This window comes from Macaca nemestrina, chromosome 1 (genome assembly GCF_043159975.1).
Source record: "Macaca nemestrina isolate mMacNem1 chromosome 1, mMacNem.hap1, whole genome shotgun sequence".
NCBI classification, from domain to species: Eukaryota; Metazoa; Chordata; class Mammalia; order Primates; family Cercopithecidae; genus Macaca; species Macaca nemestrina.
Window position 1 is genome coordinate 34,362,319 of NC_092125.1, and position 13,097 is coordinate 34,375,415.

Here is a 13,097-nt window from a genome sequence, read left to right on the forward strand (position 1 = left end):
TGATCTTAGTGCTCTTGGCTATAAATATTTTTTGATATAATTGCTAACTTATATTAATCAGAACTAGACTAGTATAATCAGAGTTTTCCATCTTCTATTTAGTATTTCAAGAAGTTAGAAATATCATTTCAGATACACTATTAATAACTTTATGCCTTTCTATGAGACAAATAAGAACAATTATTTTTTTGATAATAGACTAGAAGTTCTAAGGACAGCAAATTAAAATGTTTAAAATTGCAAGTAGATGCCTGGCAGATAATCATGTTAATTATCTGGTAACTTATATGTCAAGTCTAACAATTTATATCTGAACTCATACATATACCTGTGTGTATGCATCGAATATAAAGTAACCTCCCCAGTACTTTCTCTTAAAGATCAGCAAATAGCTGATAGATTAGTAACTCCATGGTCCTGATATTCAGTATTGCAGCCCATGTGATCATAGGTCAGATAGATAATTAAAACTACTTACTACTTATTAAAATAAGTGGACCAGGAGAAAATATGAATCAGGGAACTTAGTGTTAATCTCACTAGATTTATTTGCTTTTTTTGAAAATCCGCTCAATACAAGAGTTTGTAGAGGAGTATTCCTTACACTTCTTTAACAGATAGACCCCAGTGTGAAAACAATAACAACTGAAACCCCGAAACCCAAATCGGAATACCCCATTGAACTGTAGCTAGTCATCACTAGTAATTCAAAGTATAGTTGCTAGAATTACTGGGTTAGGGAGGAAATATTTTTGCTAAAAAGTACTTCTATTTTGTAAACCATGAGTTATTAATTTATGCTAAAGACAGAAGAGAAGATATTCTATCACTTTTGGAAATATAACTACTTGTAAAGCACTTGCCTACCATCAGAATAGGAATCCTCATGGCTTATAAATCTAGACTGTCTAAGAAGAATTATTGTTGGACTGGATTGCATAGGAGGTCAGGGAACAAATAAAAGTCTTATTTAACAAGCTTGGGGAGAAAGACTCTTGATGTTTACCCAGGTATCTGATCAAAAGGCTAGTATATTTTTCCATCATTTATTCATCGGTGCAAGCAATATTTATTAAGCATTTCCTATGTGATGTACTGACTTCTTGTGATTTATTAGTAAAAGCTATTCCTGAGAGACTATGTACTAGAAGAGGTACTGAGGAAGAGATGGTGGCTAAACTGAAGATGGGTTATTACGAACATTTAAGGCCTCCAAACTGCCTGAGTCCCATCTGCAATCATGCCACATCTGAAAGTTTGTGCCCCTTCCTGCTGCCAACTTATTAATGATCTGACTATTTATGGGTGTTCTATCCTTTGTTTATTCAATTAGATTTAACAGCCCTGTGCCTGTTAAATGCCCTGTGCCTGCTCTGAGCAAGGCAGGTAGTGTATGATAGGACCTTTATTAATCTGGAAACAGTCTGCTTCTGTACTGTGGTGGGTGGTATTGGGTATAGAACAGTCATTCTACTAACTCAGTGACTAGATTTTTAGGCTAGGACCATGGGGCAGTGCCATATTGCTTTCTCTGGGGAGCAGTTGTTCACTGTGGATGGGCATCCTTACCCATGAGAGGTGTTAGAGGGAATAGTGGGCTAGGAATGATGTCTGGGATGTTATCATCTTCTCTAAAAAGAGTCCCTGATTAATCAACTCTTTGTTTTCTCCCTGAGTATCATCTTTTTAACGTTCAGTAGAGAAAAATCACCTTCCAGAGGGTAGGAAATGGCTGTCATTTGCAAAAAGTATGACTACTCTCAGGGCTTCTGAGGAAATGGAAAAGCGCTAGGATCAGTGAGGAAAGGCATGGACTCAAAGCCAGTCAGCATGAAGCACATTTGTGATGGAGTGCTAGAGAATTCTTGCCATTTGCATTGAACATCTGCTTTCCAGCTTCCATTTTGGTTATGTAAACATACCAGAATGAGTTAACTTGGCTGGAATCTCAAATCACTCCTTTTGGGGATAGGATATGCCAGAACGGCCTGATATAGGGATATGAGCAGGCATCTCAGATGAGAAGTCTATGTCACTTACTTTATTTCCCATTAAAAACCTGCATTCCTGTTATTTACATGGGCTTTCTTCTCCCTTTCTCCATTCCCCTTTGTATCTGGTATCTCTTCCCTCGATTCTTCCTTCTTTCCCAGGTGTGTTTGATAACTGCTCCCACACTGTCAGTGACAAAGGCTGGGCCCTGGGGATCCGCTCAGGGAAGGACAAGGGAAAGCGGGATGCTCGCTTCTTCTTCTCCCTCCGCACCGACCGCATGAAAAAAGCCACCATCTTGATTAGCCACAGTCGCTACCAACCAGGCACATGGACCCACGTGGCAGCCACTTACGATGGACGGCGCATGGCCCTGTATGTGCATGGCACTCAGGTGGCTAGCAGTCTAGATCAGTCTGGCCCCCTGAACAGCCCCTTCATGGCATCTTGCCGCTCTTTGCTCCTGGGGGGAGACAGCTCTGAGGATGGACGCTATTTCCGTGGACACCTGGGCACACTGGTTTTCTGGTCGACCGCCCTGCCACAAAACCATTTTCAACACAGTTCTCAGCATTCAAGCGGGGAGGAGGAAGCGACTGACTTGGTCCTGACAGCGAGCTTTGAGCCTCTGAACACAGAATGGGTTCCCTTTAGAGATGAGAAGTACCCACGACTTGAGGTTCTCCAGGGCTTTGAGCCAGAGCCCGAGATTCTGTCGCCTTTACGGCCCCCACTCTGTGGGCAAACGGTTTGTGACAACGTGGAATTGATCTCCCGGTACAATGGATACTGGCCCCTTCGGGGAGAGAAGGTGATACGCTACCAGGTAGTGAACATCTGTGATGATGAGGGCCTAAACCCCATTGTGAGCGAGGAGCAGATTCGTCTGCAGCACGAGGCACTGAATGAGGCCTTCAGCCGCTACAACATCAGCTGGCAGCTGAGCGTCCACCAGGTCCACAATTCCACCCTGCGACACCGGGTTGTGCTTGTGAACTGTGAGCCCAGCAAGATTGGCAATGACCATTGCGACCCCGAGTGTGAGCACCCACTCACAGGCTATGATGGGGGTGACTGCCGCCTGCAGGGCCGCTGCTACTCCTGGAACCGCAGGGATGGGCTCTGTCACGCGGAGTGTAACAACATGCTGAACGACTTTGACGATGGGGACTGCTGCGACCCCCAGGTGGCGGATGTGCGCAAGACCTGCTTTGACCCTGACTCACCGAAGAGGTAAGGGACTGGGGTTTGGGGTGTCCTACTTGTAGGGTGCATTTCTAACATCATTTTATCTGTTTGGTTTTGGAGACAAATGTGTTCACACAGTCCCTGAATACAACATTAATCCACCCCATCAGACAGTATTAAGCTTTTGTGAAGTGCTAGGTGTTCTGTTAGGTAATTAGGAACACAGATGACTGAGACAAGAGACAGCCCTCACAGAACTCACTATTTGTGGTGCAGAAAGCTGTGTACACAGTGTAGGCATATGCACCAGATACTTGGGGCACAGGAAAGCTGAACAACTTGCTCTACCAGAGGAGGCCAGGAAATCTTCGTGGAGAATGAACAAGGTATCCAGACATAGAAACCAGTCAATACTTATTACACGTGACAATACTTCCTATAGTCTTAGGGTCTTGGCAAAGTAATACAGATCTGTGAAAAGGTCTTAGGTCTTTTTAGTCTAAGCAGTTCAACACTTTCGTAAAGTTTCGTGTGACAGCTAGCCACTAGTCTCCTTTAGGTGACTGAGATCTTTCACTGTTGCCCCATTAAATTCCATTCTTTGTGCAGCATCCAGAAGGATCTTTTGAAAAAGGTAAGTTGGATACTGTCATTTCTCGTCTTAAGATTTTTTCCTCCACTGCACTCAGAATAAAATCTGAATCCCCTACCTGACACACAGGCTCTTAATGCAATCTGCCCCCTGTCTGCCTCTCCATCCCCACCCACATAGCACAGCCTCACTGACTTGATTCTATTCCATTGAACAGATCAAGCTTTTTTCTGCCCTCAGGATTTTGCATTTGCTGTTCCATCTTCTTGGAATCCTCTTTTCCTTAATATTCCCTTGGTGGGCTCTCTCTTGTCATTCAAATGCCTACTTAGATGTTACCACCTGGGAGGCCTTTCCTAATCCCTCAGATTAAAGCAGCTATCAATTACTGTTACATCAACTAATTTAAATTTCCTGTTTAACACTTAGTACTTCTGATATTTTTTCTTTCACATTCATGTATTTGTCTGTTTTTCCCCTATTTGGAATATCAGCTCCATGAGATCAGGGCTCTTATCTATCCTGTTAACTACTATATCCCCAAGGCCTAGAATAGCAGCTGACATTTAGTTGTTTAAGTTGATGAATAAATGGATCTGATGTGTCTCTTGTTCTGAGACAGAAGCCATAAGAAGATTCTCATTTGATGGCTGATGCAGGGGTTGGACATAATAGAGGAGGGTAAGAAAGTAGGTAGGTAGCTAGTGAACTTGTTAATATGTGTTTGTGGACAAGGTATCCCCAGTACACAACTGGTGCCTTTGTTCAAATTATGAAAAGGCTTACCTGACCTAGGGTACAGGGCTGGTGGGAGGTGGGGGAACAGGATCTCAGCTCCCACCCAATGTCTTGATGGCTGCTTTTGTGTTGGACACCATTTGTACAAGTAGTTCCGGGTACCCCTGTGTGTGGGAAGTCCTCTTGTTATGAGTTACCACTAATAGAGTGGCCTGTACTTTAAGCATGTGGTGTAAAAGACTGAGTATACGATTTGGAATCAAGGGACACGATTAAATTTTGGAGTCCTCACTACTTAACTAGGTTTACAAGTTACGCAAGTCACTTTTGGAAACTCAGAAGTCTTCTCTATGAAGTAAGGATGATTGCAGTAATACCTTGCATTATCAGTATTTTCAGGTTATTTTGTGAATCAAATGAAAGTATAGGAAAGTAGCTCTAAAGTTTTCAATGTACACAAATAGTTCTAAAATAACATTAGTTCTTATTATTAAGGCTGACAGATAGGAAGTCTTTTTTTTTTTTTTTTTTTTTTGAGACGGAGTCTCGCTCTGTCGCTCAGGCTGGAGTGCAGTGGCCGGATCTCAGCTCCCTGCAAGCTCCGCCTCCCGGGTTTACGCCATTCTCCTGCCTCAGCCTCCCGAGTAGCTGGGACTACAGGCGCCCGCCACCGCGCCCGGCTAAGTTTTTTTTTTTTGTATTTTTTAGTAGAGACGGGGTTTCACCGTGTCAGCCAGGATGGTCTCGATCTCCTGACCTCGTGATCCGCCCATCTCGGCCTCCCAAAGTGCTGGGATTACAGGCTTGAGCCACCGCGCCCGGCGGAAGTCTTTATTTACATAGTGATGCAAAGAGAACTAATCAAATTATCAGAACTATTTGTATAATAAAATTCTGTTTAGAACAATGAGAACACATGGACACAGGGAGGGGAACATCACACACTGGGGCCTGTCAGGGAGTGGTGGGGCTAGGGGATGGATAGCATTAGGAGAAATACCTAATGTAGATGACGGGTTGATGGGCGCAGCAAACCACCATGACATGTGTATACCTATGTAACAAACCTGCATGTTCTGCATGTGTATCCCAGAGCTTAAAGTATAATTTAAAAAAAGAAGAAGAAAAGAAAATTATGTTTGGGTTTGGTTTTTAGATTTTGGTAACCTCAAACAGAAGCTAAACCTCACTAACAGCAGTGGTTAGCAACACTTAGGATCCCCCGGAGAAATGAGAAAGTCTGGTCTCCCAGTTTATAGTAATGACCTCCTGCCCTGTCTGAGAGAGCTGTCTTTCAAGGTACCCAGGTATTGTTCTCCTCAGAATTTCCCTTTCTTTCTCTAAATTCCTATCACACTGCCCTTATCTGGGTGTTTATGACTTACCTCACTGCCTGCAGAAGAGGAACTCACTCCTTCTATTTATAGACCCAGTAGTGTTTTGAACCTTTATTCATAAGTGACTCTTTTAGCCCCACATATAAAACCTGCTTTGCGGAATACAAAGGAAATATTTATACTTTTTGATAGTTAAAAATACTAACTCAAAGTGAAAATTGCTCATGGTTTAAAATATCAAATTATACCAAAAGACAGAAGGAAGAAAATCAGTCACCTGCCTAACTCTTCCCCATCCTTCTCCACACTCTGTCCTTGCTTTGCACAGGTTACTATATCTATTTTTTTCACCTTTTTTTTTCTGGTAGTTTCCTGTACACCTCCAAATATTGTATTTATATTGCTTGGTTCATCAATTTTAAACATTATCCATTGATTTCTTAAGATAGAGACGGGACTAACTCCCTTACATTATCTCCTTCCTTGTCCTTACATCCTTCCATATAATTACTTTACTATTTTTGTTGAATCAATTGTATGTATTATAGTATTATGACTGTGAAATGTTATTTGTTGCAGAACAAAGTACTATTCTATTATTATATTTCTTTTCTTGCACAGCTTCTTCCCATTCCCAGCCCAACCCCTTGAGTCTCTATTTCCTTCCTTCCTTCCTTCCTTCCTTCCTTCCTTCCTTCCTTCCTTCCTTCCTTCCTTCCTTCCTTCCTTCCTTCCTTCTTTTATTCTTTCTTGATATTCTTGATTGCTTTCAAATGCTTTATTTTACCGGCTAATTTGTAGAATAAATTTATAAAAATGTTCCCCTCCTCTGAACTGTTCTAACACTAAATAAAACTCTTCTTCTTTACCCTTCAAAAAATGTTTTTACACTCCTCTAGAGCTCTCCCTTTTAGTTAATTGTATTCTCTTCTTCCAATCTTGGCCAGTTATCTTTAGGTCTGCTGCACAGTTGTCATCCTGGGACTTCTGTTCAATGCGTTTTTTTGGGGGATAGAGCCACTGTGTCCTGAATTACATGAATATCTCTTAATTTACTACCTTATTTTACTGGAAAGCATCCTCAAGTAAATTTGTAAGAAAAGATGTTTTAGGTAATCTTTTCTGAAAATGCACTTCTCAGAATGTTTTTGTTCTACCTTCATACAAAACTGATAGTTTGACGGTATAAAATTTTGAATTGAAAAACAGTTTATCTCAAACTTATGAAGAAGTTCATTAATTACTTCTAGCTTCTGTTCTGATAATTGTGTGTACTTTTATAGGTGTGTGAGTATATATATACACACACATATATATATTTATATATTCTTTTAGAATCTTAGCCTTGTTACTCTAGGAATTTGTAAGATTATTTTTTAGGGATTGACTTTTATTGTTCTTTTGTTGAACATTGTTCAGTTTGGACACTTATGCCCCTTGTCTCTGGAAAAATCTCTTAAATTGTTACTTTGATATTTCTTCATTCAGTTTTCTCTATTCTCTTTGTTACCCCTGATGCTCCTGGGGATGAATCTACTGAACTCACTCTTTGTCTCTTTTCTCTCCTACGTTCTCTGTTAGTTTGTTCTACTTTTTTTTTTTTTTTGAGATTTCTTTGAGTCTTTCAATGCTTTTATTTACTTTTATATTTTAACAATCATACCTTTAACACCTTCTTATTCTTTGATTATTTTTAATATAATTTTAAAAAATTTTAAGACAGACATTTTCAAAGATAAAAATGTGATTCATTTGGAAATTTTTTTGTGTGTGTTATATCTGATACCTCTGAAGTCAACTTTTCTTTTTTTATTGTATTTTAAATTAATGACTGTCCTTTATGCTGGTGACTTTCCTTAAATGTCTAATGCTTATTCACAGTAGAAATCACACTTTTAAATCTCTACCTATGATTATCTAAGAAAGAATAATTATCTATGAATTTTCTCTTTTGAAAAAAGAAATTTGAAGGCAGAAACATAGTGGAGGAGAGAGGTTTTCTTTCTTCTCAGCTCTCTTATACTTATTTCATGTGTAGGTCTTTTCTGCCTTCCCTATCCTATTTTTTGTGCTGAATTTTTATTATAAAAATATTAATTTTTTATGACTCTTGGCAAGAGCAATATTTTGAAAAGTAATTATTTATCAAGCTTCTATGATATGCCAGGCATGGCAGAGGGACACATGTAAAGACTACGGAAATGGTAAGGGCTAACAATTTAGAGGAGAAGTTCAGTAATTTTATCTAAATTCTCTGGGTTTAAATCCAGGCTGAGGCATTAAGAGCAGAACATGGGGAATGGCTTTTCTTTGCCATGGCTTAGATTGTTTGAAAGGACTTTTGATTCATAGAGATATAGATCTTTGGGTTTCCATAAGGTCCTGTGACTTGGTGGAGTTAGTCTCTGAACTAGATTGCCTTTGTAGAGCCTGCCTATTACTACAGTTAAATCACAGAGCTCAAGCTCACAATTCCATTATACTGTTACTCTGAAGGGACTCAACTTTGACAAATGCTTTGCCAGGCATCTATTGAGCGGAGTGCACCAGGCACAGAGTCTTTCCACTCACAGTGGAAGCACCAGAAGCTCACAGTTTAGGGTCGGGGGAGAGTAGTAGAAAGTGGGGGACAGACCTACAAATAGATCACTAACATTTGAGTGCAAGGATTGATGTATGAACAACTCTCCTTACTTCCCAAATCCTGTTCAGTCTTCCTGCTGTGGTTCCAATGTGTCTCCCAAAGTTAAGAAAATGTGGCACATATATACCATGGAATACTATGCAGCCATAAAAAAGATGAGTTCTTGTCCTTTGTAGGGACACAGATGAAGCTGGAAACCATCATTCTGAGCAAACTATCCCAAGGACAGAAAACCAAACACCGCATGTTCTCATTCGTAGGTGGGAATTGAACAATGAGAACATTTGGACACAGGGTGGGGAACATCACACACCAGGGCCTGTCATGGGGTGGGAGGGGGGTGGGATAGTATTAGGAGATATACCTAATGTAAATGACCAGTTAATGGGTGCAGCACACCAACATGGCACATGTATACATATGTAACAAATCTGCACGTTGTGCACATGTACCCTGGAACTTAAAGTATAATAAATTAAAAAAAAAGAAATTTAATCCCTAAAGCAACAGTGTTGAGAGGTGAAAATGTTAAGAGATGGTTATGCCATGAGAGCTCTGCCCTCATTAATGGATTCATGCTGTTATCACAGGAGTGAGTTTCTGATAAAAGGATGAGTTTGCTACCCCTCTCTCGTGCCTGCTTTCTTGCACTTCTGTCTTCTGCCATGGGATGATGAAGCAAAAGGACCTTCACTAGATGCAGGCCCCTCAACCTTGGACTTTACAGCCTCCAGAACTGTAGGAAATTAATCTCTCTTTTTCATAAATTACCCATTCTCATGTATTCTGCTCTGGCATCACAAACCAAACCAAGATGCATTCCCACCACCCCCAGCAAGAAACCACAAATCTAGCCCAAAGTAGTTCCTCTCCCAAATGCTCTGAGAGGAGAGAAAGCCTGAAGAATTCAGCATCAAACATCTGTAACCCAGATGAGCCTATCAAAGGGAGAGTACTTATCAGGCTCTGGACTGGTCAGGAGGAGATATGAATTATAGATACATTACCCAGCCAGTTGAACAGACCTACCAAGATAAAGGAACTTGGAACTAGGCAGGGCTACATAAGCCAGATGTCTGTTTCTACATAGTAGCTTCCCTGAGAGATGATCTGCAAGAATTAAGGGAAGGAAGGGTGTTGAGTGTCCACTTCAGTAAAATCACAAATGTCATTGACTGTTCCCTGTGGTGCATACTAGGGAGCCGAGCCCAAAGGAATTTCTGTACCCTCAGGGGAACCTGTCTTCCCTGACCTTTGCAGGCTTCAACTTTTTTTTGGTTATTAATTGTTTCTGTCACATTTCTCCCTAAAATTATGTCTCAGAGTTACAGTTCTTTGCTGCTGCACCTACTTTCCATCCCATGCTTTCTCTCCTTTTCACAATAGAGTTGAGCAAGTATTTCACTAAGTCTGGAACTCTGCTTGTCTCTCTTTCTTGGTTTCTATATCTCAGATCTCATAATATTGCTATAATGTGAAGAAAAGTCTCCAAATAAAAACAAATAGTTGAACAAGGATCAATCATTTAGTGTCTGACCATGCTCTGAAGCAGACAATGGGGATACTGTATATTTGTTTTCTGTATATTTGTTTCTGAAGCCTGTGATGGGCTAACATCTCTATATGTTGGCAACTCATTGTCTCTTCTTTGCCTCATTTCCTGAGGTTTCACTGGGGAGTTCAAGGGCAGAGGACTCTTATACATAGCAATACTTGCCCATGGCATACTTCCCTCTATAAAGGTCCTCAAGAGGGTGGCTGGGAATTGTTCTGGGGGATATGGCAGAGAGTGGTGTCTGCAGGTATACACTAGAAAGGGTGTTTCTTGGGACAGGAAGGCAGAGGCACATGGCATCAAAGGGAACAGGTGGAGAAGTTGGTGCTGCACAGACCTGGATGCCTTGGATTAGCTGTGCTCACACTCGGAGGCTGTTGAGCCAAAGGCATGGTCAGGCTGGGCTCTTGCAGTGGCTGGTCTGTTAAACATCAGCCAGGCTTCATTATAGGTTTCTTTTGAAGTTGAGATTCAAAGGTCCCTGAAGCCAAAAAAAACACACGCAGGGAAAATAAGCATAAGGGGTAGAAAAGGGCAGGAAGAAAAGAAATGGAGGAGAAATTTTAAAACTAAACAGCAAAAAACTGTCAGTTCCCTCACTTCAAAATTCACAGGCAGTGTGAACTCTAGAGCGAGTGTCACCTTCTCATGGTCACGTCAACTGGCAACGGGAATAGAAGGAAAGAAGTAAGAGGAGGTTCCATAGATAAGCACAGTAAGTTTACCTACAAACAGAAATGTCTCTTATTTATTTTCCTACAAGCCAGTTTCTCCACAGTTCCAATAGGCACTCTATTATGGAGCAAATGAAATCCACAGTTTTTCTGTTCACCTGACTTAGTGGACTTTCCTTCTCAGGTTAGTGGGGGGTGGGGCAGAGTGGATGTTTTTCTCCTTTTCATAGTTTATTTCCTACCCAAATAGACAGACTGGTGAGTGAGCCGTGTAGTCTGTCTGGGTTAAAAATATTTCCTCTTAGAAATTTTTCAGAAGAGACCCCAGTCTCCAACTATACTCAGTTGTTCAAAATACTTCAGCTTTTTCCTAGGAGTTGGGGTGCTAGCCCTGGTGCCTTGGCCAGATGCCAGTCTGTCTCAGATGATTTCACTTAGAGGTTCCTTCCTAGGATTTAAGCCTAAGAGTTTGAAAGACAGCTGCACACTTAAACATTTTCTTTCTTTTTTCCTTTTCTTGGACTCTTGTTTGTAATGACTTCAGTGACTGGTTATAAACGAAATCTTGTTGGTCGGTCTTCCCCTAACCAGGCCCTCATTCCCTTGATGTCAGAGTTGTCGAGTGGGTAGCGGGTGGCACATGTAGTTAGCGTGGCCGTCAGGGATTTTTCTGAGGTTCCATCAGAGCACCAGCCTCTGGAGGAAGCTCCTGATCTATTATTAATTTCAACTCCAAGGTTTCTCTCACTTCCTACCCAGAACGCTGTCCAATGGTTGTGGATCTGATTTCCAGAGCCAAACACTTAAACAACTACTACTTATCCTTCAAGTCTCAACTAGGATGTCCCTTCCTTCTTCTTGGAGCATTCTGTTGTCCTCAAATACAAATTAGCTACCTCATTTGAATCACTTCTCATCCCCCTGTAGCCACCACCGTAATCCAGGTCCCCATCTTCACTCACCTGGATTATTGCAATAGTCTTTTAACTGGTATCCCACTATTGCCCTTGCACTATTGCCTTGAGTCTATTTTTAGCACAACAGTCAGAGTAATCCTATCACGGTATAACTCAGATCAAGTCATTCCTCTCCCCCTAATTCTCCAGCAGTTTACCAGCTTATTCAGAGTCAAAGCTAACAGCATGACTGATCTATACGGTCATATAGCATCAGTCATTTCTGTGGCTTCACCTCTTACCATGCTCCTTATTGCACTCCAACCACACTGGCCTTCTGACTTGCCAGACATACTCCTACTATGTGACCTTTTCAGTGGCTTTTCACTTTTCTGGAATATTCTTCCTCCAGATTTCTACATGGCTAACTTTCCCACTTTCTTCTGGTCTTTTTTCAAAGCTGCTTTCTAGGTGAGGCCTTCCCTGGAGACCTCACGTAAAATTGTACACACTGTCTTGGCTCTTTATGAATTCTTCCCCTGCTTTATTTTTCTTTTTAGAATTTATCACAAACATGCTATTTTGTTTATTTTGCTTAATATTCATTTTCTCCACTAGAATGTAAATTCTACCAGGGAAGGGGTTTTTATACGTTTGGCTGACTATTATACTCTAACACCTACAACAGCAAAAGGAACTAAGTATTCAATAAATAATTGTTAAAGAAAGGAATGTTCTTACTCTAGTACAGTGGTTGGCAAACTATGGACCATGGAACAAATCTGGCCTATCATGTGTTTTTGTAAAAAAAATTATTTTGGAATACAGTTACACTCACTTGTTTACATATTGTCTATGGCTGCTTTCATGTGGCAGAGTTGTGCAGTTAAAAGAAAGACCACGTGGCCCACAAAGCCTAAAATATTTACTATCTGGCCCTTTATGAAAAAAATGGCCAACCCCTCCTTAAATACATATTTATTATACCATACTGTAACTTCCCATTCCTGTCTATCTCTTGCACAAGACTTTAGTTTCTTTGTTCATAGTTCTTGGAACACATTTGATATTTTTAAAATGAATTAGTGTACATATATAAATATATATCTATATGTAGATGGAAAACCAATGACATGGGGAAATGACAATGTAGCTCAAGGGTTTTAGGAGGGTAAAAATTTGTAGGCAGAGTATAATACTATGTATGGGAAAAGAAGGGTATTCAGAAACTACACTCTAGTCAACTTCTCTACTGGTCTCATCACTGTGGTAGCACGGCCCCATTTAGATCTAGTAAGTAAAATAACTGACAATACTTATGGAAGTGTGAACATGTTAGCTAAGGAGGGAATGGCTTTAAGCCATTTTCTTCATTAACTTGTTATTTGAGTAACTGGGCCCCCAGGAGGCTCCAAAAATCTGAAACATGGAGTAAATTTTGATGAGCATAAACACAGCTACAATAGCCAGAAAGTATTTAT

At 40.7% G+C, this 13,097-nt stretch overlaps 1 protein-coding gene across 2 annotated transcripts in view; it reads left to right on the forward strand.

Moving 5' to 3' along the window:
- The window catches only part of LOC105484475 (pappalysin 2), a 305,327-nt gene that overhangs the window by 38,677 nt on the left and 253,553 nt on the right, over positions 1–13,097 (forward strand). For both annotated transcript variants that reach the window (XM_011746126.2, XM_011746125.3), the window contains exon 3: positions 2,154–3,225. In XM_011746126.2, coding sequence (XP_011744428.2) covers positions 2,154–3,225 — 1,072 coding nt within the window. The remainder of the gene's footprint in view (positions 1–2,153; positions 3,226–13,097) is intronic.